Here is a 6,209-nt window from a genome sequence, read left to right on the forward strand (position 1 = left end):
TGACGTAGGTTGTTCTAGGATCACTTCTTGATCATAGTTTCTCGAACGTGCTTTACCTTCTCTTCTCGCTCTCTTTTGCGTAAGTTTAGCCACCATATATGCTAGTCGCTTGCTGCAGCTCCACCTCATACCTTTTACCCTACCTATAAGCTTAAATAGTCTTGATCGCGAGGGTGTGAGATTGCTGAGTCCCCGTGACTCACATATACTTCCAAAACCAGCTTGCAGGTGCCGTTGAACCGTGCAGATGACGCAACCAAGCTCAAAGAGGAGCTCTATGAAGATCTTGTCCTTTGTGTTGTTTCGTTCTAGTCGATCAGTAGTGGAGCCCAGTTGGGACGATCGGGGATCTGTGTAGCATTGAGGTAGTCTTTTTTTATTTTGGTTCCGTAGTCGGACCTTGTTTGTATCTGGTTGATGTAATGCTTTATTCATGTAATTGTGTGAAGTGGCGATTGTAAGCCAACTATGTATCTCTTTCCCTTATGTATTACATGGGTTGTGTGAAGATTACCTCACTTGCGACATTGCTTTCAATGCGGTTATGCCTCTAAGTCGTGCTTCGACACGTGGGAGATATAGCCGCATCGAGGGCGTTACAGTGATCCTGGGCCAGCCCGTGGGTAGAGATGCTCCTCACATCCAGCATTTGCATCCGCTGCATAGGGATCCTCCTACAAAATGAGGTTACGCCTCCGCTGCTCGACTCATCCTCTTCCCTTGACTAGGGTTTCTATATCAAGTTGGATGCACACCATGATGTGCACGTACCTCTGGATGTCACACTTCTTTCGCCATGGTGAGCGACCCCGACCCCCAATAGTGTTGTGTGCACGCTCTGCGGCAACTCGAGGATCAGGCAGGGTGGTCAAGGTGGAGAAGTTGTGGTGTCATGCTCTCCCCCGGCGATTTAAAGCCATCTGCCCTACAACACCCGCTTGATTCCCCCCCCCCCCCACACACACACACTCGATCCTTCTGTTGTTGATGTGTTGCAGGAGCCTCCACGGAAGTGGCGGTCGGCGAATATGAAACTTGATGTATGATGGTAATAGAATTGTTGTTGATTGGGCCTCTTTTTGATTATTGAAATTTCGCCATAGAATATGAAATTTGAATATGACGGTTGTTAAACTAAAAATAATTTGGCGAGCAATAATAAAATTTAAGAATGGCTTGTCGGACAATCCTCGCGATGGTGATGGCCATAGAGGCATTGTGAAGCAGTGGGTGGCGACGGTGGCGGCAACATCTCGGGGCGGTAGGTGGAGGCGGCGGCCCTAGGTCAGCGCGTGAATGGAGATGCTCCTCATAGCTGGTATCTAGATCCGATCCATTCAGCCATGCCCGAGCTTCTTGGCCATTCCTTGTGACGGATGCGACGACGAGGGACCCCGACCTTCGACAGTGACGTGTGTCTACACCGTGGCAACTCGAGGACCGGGAGGGAAGGAGGAGGCGACGATTTAAAGTCGTCTGACCTGCATCACCCACTCGATTCGGCTCCTCCACACCAAGTCCTTCTTTTGTTGATGTGTCGCAGGAGCTTCCACGAAGGCGGTGGCCGACAAATATGAAATTTGATGTATGGCGGTAATAGAATTGTTGCCGATTAGACCAGTTTGTGTTTCTTCAAATTAAATGATTTCCCATAGAATATGAAATTTGAGTATGACGTTGTTGAATTGAAAATAATTGGCAAGCAATAATAAAATGAAGAATAACTTCTCAGACATTCGTCGTGGTGGTGGCAGCCATAGTGGCATCACGAAGCAGCGGGTAGCGATGGCGGCGACCGTGACACCTCGGAGCAGTAGGTGGTGGTAGTGGCCGTGGGTCAGCACGTGGGCGGAGATGCTCCTCACATCTAGCATCTGGATCCACTCCATCCAGCCATGCACGAGCTTCTCGACAGTTCCTCGTGATTGAGACGATAACCACGCGCCGCGGTGCGACGGGTGGTGGCTTCCGAGGTCCTATGCACGGTTGGACATGCTATTCAATAGTGTTTTTTCGCGAGATGTTAATTAAGAGGGTCTATTTTTCTAAAATATTTTTTCTTTTCTTTCTATATAAGATTTTGCACCTTTTAGAGCTTATGTTTCATTTTAGTCAGTTGTGAGTGGTATTGCTTAAGCTTTCTTTCAACTAATTGATTATTTTGCAAAAAAACTAATTGATTGCCATTGAAGAAAAGTCATCATGGCTCTCTTTTATTATTTATGAGTTTACGTCGAAGAAAGGGGTTCATCGACTCAATATGATGTTTCTTATAATTAAAATGAAATACATCTAACTCTTGCATCATATAATTTGCTTCTCTTTTAAAGTACTTTAATTTGGCTTTCCCATTTATTTTTCAAGACTTAACCATGCAAGCGAATCACAGTGGTTAATGAAAAGGTCGAATATGGAAGAGAAACTTTGACGCTTATTGTAACATGTTCATGGCATTTCCTACTTTCTGCCTATAGTATTTCTTTGCCACTATAAACCCATGATAAAGGTGAGGTGGGAGTCATCTGATTTTAAAGAAGAAGACTCTAGCGAGAAATGTACTGCTATGATGGAAAACTGAGTGGAAAGGGAGAGTCCGACAAAAAAAGAATGTGCCATGAGATGGGTTGTTGTGTATGGCTCAAGTGTTGGAGTAGTCTAGACAATCACATTTTTCCACTGTATACGGTGTGAATTTGATGGAGCCAAGACTGTTTAGATAGTTGAATTTTAAAGAGTCTGCTGGGCACGCTCCAACATAGAGAAAAAGGACAAATGTTAATACCCATACGTGTGGTAGAAGCCAAACTCATTCACACGCCCTATAATATATAGACTGCGCTACGTCACGGCATGCATGCATGCGAGAATCTTTTTAAATTTTTAGTTTTTAAAACGTTTTATTTTTTAAATGAAAAATCCGATTGAAGATCCATTTTCATCATTAAGTTCCTCGCGACGAGATCTTCGAAACTAGATCTCATATTAATATATTTTAACGAATTTTTTTAAAGGTTAAAAGTTATCATGTCTGTTGCATATAAATTACCATGATATTTACTCTAAGTTGTCATAATATTTTTCAGCTATTTTTTTCTATATTTAAAATAATTTTAACATATTATAAAATGGAGAATTAAGAAACTAGATTTGTCATAAACCATAAACTAAAATTACCATAATACATGCACTTGAAATTGCCATGGTTTATAAAAATAATATTTATGGTTAAAGTACTGAAATTGTCATCATCAAAAAACTAAAGTTGCCATGCTCTACAAACTAAAATTGCCACATGACCACTTTAGTTTAAGCACTATGATAACTACAATGTAAACATCATGGCAACTTTTGAAGAATAAATTTTTTTGTCGAAACACATCAACATGATAATTTTAAAAATCTCATCGAGACGGATTTAATGATGAAAATGAATTTTTAATTTAATTTTTTAATTAAAAGATAAAATATTTTTAAATCGAAAATCAAAAAGATTTCTGCTAATGTCATCTGTTCATACGTGACAAAATAAATGATGATGAAGGCATGTGAACAATGTGTAAAATGCCACACATGTAAGCATTAGTTTTTTGAAAAACAAGCTTTAACCCGTAATGTTTTATGTTTAGAACTCTCTAGCTCGAGTGGACATGCTAAAATATCTTATTCGGGGTGATGCTGCAAGTACTCAAAAAGAAACTCGTTTTGAACGAAGATCACATCACCGAACTTGTCATCACTGCTCTAATTTTTCTGGCTTGTTTTATGTACAAAAACTAGGTTTTGGAGATGATAAAATACTCGGGCCTTGCCGAGAAACTTACGAAGAAACTGGAATTCCACATACAACTTGCTTTCTTTCTCTCTACGTACATGCGACTTACTACTAATTAATTAGTGCTGGATTAGTAGACTACATTTAATTAACTCAAGTACGGTACCAATCCCCTCAAAAAAAAAAAGTACGGTACCAGTACACGACCCTTAAGCCTGAACCCAGCTCACCTGGAGTTATCCTATTCTTTTTTGAGCTGAGCTCACCTGGAGTTGGACCCGTTGTGGTCGTCACTCCCGCTGTAGCAGTTTGACCCGTCGGAGGCGCGGAGGGGTTGGTACACGGGCCTGGGCCTGTAAATGGGCCAGGCTTGCACGTCCGGTGTGTGACCGTCCATTCCGGAGGGCTGCTGCGCGTCCATCGGCTCAGGCTTCACCTCCGCCGCCGCTCCTCGCCTCGTCCGGTCCTCGCCGTCGTGGCGCATTCGCTTCCGCCCGATGCAGACGCCGAAGAGCCTAGCGCTCATCTTCTCCTCCTCGTCCTCCGCGTCCAAATCGGCAGCCGTGGGAGCATTTTGGCAGGAAGGCAAGAGCTCGAGCACCGGCGGAGGTGGGAGCGCCGTGGTCTCTGCCGACTCACCAGAGCAATTCCCGACGTCGGCGGCGGCGGAGGTCGCGTTGGCGGCGTCGGTCTGCTGGCCGTCGGTGTACTTGGACATGAGGACGAAAATGTTATTGCAGAGCTTCTTCATCTGCCCGAGTTCCCGCGTCAGCCGCGAGTTCTCCCGCCGCAGCCGCTCGTTCTCTTCCCCGAGATCGCCGGAGGCAACGCCGCCCGAGCCGGAGTAGGACGGCGCGTACTGATTTAGAAAGGGGGGCTCAGGGGACGAGCTCGACGACAGCACCTGCTCATCGCCGGAAAGCACCGGCGAGCCCTGTCGCTTCGCCACCGGCAGCGCTACCGGAATCGCGGCAGCCGCAGCTACCGTGACCGCGGCGGTGGCCGCCACCGTCGGCGTCACCTTTCGCCGATGTATGTCACAAAGCAGCCGCTTTTCTCCTCGACGGAAGCAGTCGTTGGCGAACTCCCACCTGTCCGGCACAATCTTCCTAAATCCCTGCACCAGCACGCCCATGAGCACCTCGACATTCCGGCGACACCAACAAAAATGTACTACTAGTCCGGATCAAGTTGCGCGGAAATGGAAGACGAGCACCCACTTACGTAGGTGTTGAGTTGGCGCACGAAGCTGGAGAAGTTATTGTGCTTGAAGTACTTGGGGAGGAGGTCGCGCGCGAACTCGGCGGGGCGCCACACGATGAACGCCGACCCGTCCTCGCTCCACGAGATGACATCGTCGACCGCCGGGTCGTCCACCAGCTGATACGTCTTGTTCAGGAACGGCGTGGGCAGCGACCTCTGCCCCAGCCCTGTCCCCACCTCCGCCGTGGCAGGCGTCTCGCCGGAGGAAACGGCCGCGGCCTGCTCGCCCATGACGCCGCCGCCGCCGACAGCGCAGATCTGTCCCGGCGACACCGTTGGACGGCACGGAAGGGGGGGTGGCAAAGCAACCTTCCGGAAGGTTCCGGATAGCGTAGCGTGGAGAGAAGCGAGGAAGTTAGAGACGGAAACGCGACGAGACGAAGGAACGGAGGAGTAGGGGAGGCAGCGGCAGTTGCGGAGGGGGAAGCTATAAACCCGAGGGCGACGCGCCCGCCACTCGTGCCGAGAACGCCAAGTCAGGCGGGCCGCGCGCGGTGCGTCGAGAGCCGTGCGGGTGGGCGGCCGTCAACCCTTGGATTGGGGTTGCTCGGGCTGATCGGGTGGCTGGAGAGCGGCGCCTGGAGGGATGTGGGTGGTGTGGGGACGGGGAAGGGGACGGTGGGTGGGGCTCCGAAACTGCGAGAAGTTTCGGCGGATTTTTTGAAGTTTTGTCATGCTATAGCTTATTCTGGAAGGTTCAAGGCGGGACGGAGGAATTCCGGACACGTTTCGTGTGAGCTGGGCCCGCCTCCACGAGGCAGATCCCAGCTGTTGGATGCTATTGTGGTGGGCGGCACTACGCAACGGTTGGATCAAACCAAACTAAACAAATATCCGCGGAGCTCCCCTATCCCGTCCGTTGCAGTAACAAAATGTACACGAGGGAAATTATCTATTGTTTTGATTTCCCAGTTACTCGAGATTTTTCTTCCCGGAATTGTTTTGAAGATTCTGGAGTAGATATGACTCGTATCGCGAAGATATTTTGGCACGGTGTGCTAACTGTGATCGGTCGTTTAGCTTTTTTGCCGACATTTTTTTCCTCGCTGATTAGTTCGTTGGTACGAGTCCAACCCACGTGTCATTACTATAGTCTTGTCACCCTCACGCCTCTGATTAAAGTAGATGGCCGTACCCAAACTCGTTACGACTTACTACCTCTATTCTAATTTAT

At 47.9% G+C, this 6,209-nt stretch overlaps 1 protein-coding gene across 2 annotated transcripts; it reads right to left on the reverse strand.

Annotated features, from left to right (window-relative positions):
- Positions 1 to 3,787: 3,787 nt before the first annotated feature.
- LOC125523056 (heat stress transcription factor B-2b-like) lies at positions 3,788 to 5,467 on the reverse strand. Of its 2 annotated transcripts, none has more exons than XM_048688097.1 (2): positions 4,997 to 5,467; positions 3,788 to 4,889 (listed from the first exon to the last, which is right to left on the reverse strand). In XM_048688097.1, exons 1-2 carry the CDS (start codon positions 5,264 to 5,266, stop codon positions 4,035 to 4,037), a joined length of 1,125 nt encoding a protein of 374 aa, XP_048544054.1. In that variant the 5' UTR covers positions 5,267 to 5,467; the 3' UTR covers positions 3,788 to 4,034. The 2 variants fall into 2 exon arrangements, with proteins under 2 accessions (XP_048544054.1, XP_048544053.1); XM_048688096.1 differs by having other exon boundaries at positions 3,788 to 4,881; positions 4,997 to 5,131.
- Positions 5,468 to 6,209: the final 742 nt, after the last annotated feature.

This window comes from Triticum urartu, chromosome 7, assembly GCF_003073215.2.
Source record: "Triticum urartu cultivar G1812 chromosome 7, Tu2.1, whole genome shotgun sequence".
NCBI lineage: Eukaryota > Viridiplantae > Streptophyta > Magnoliopsida > Poales > Poaceae > Triticum > Triticum urartu.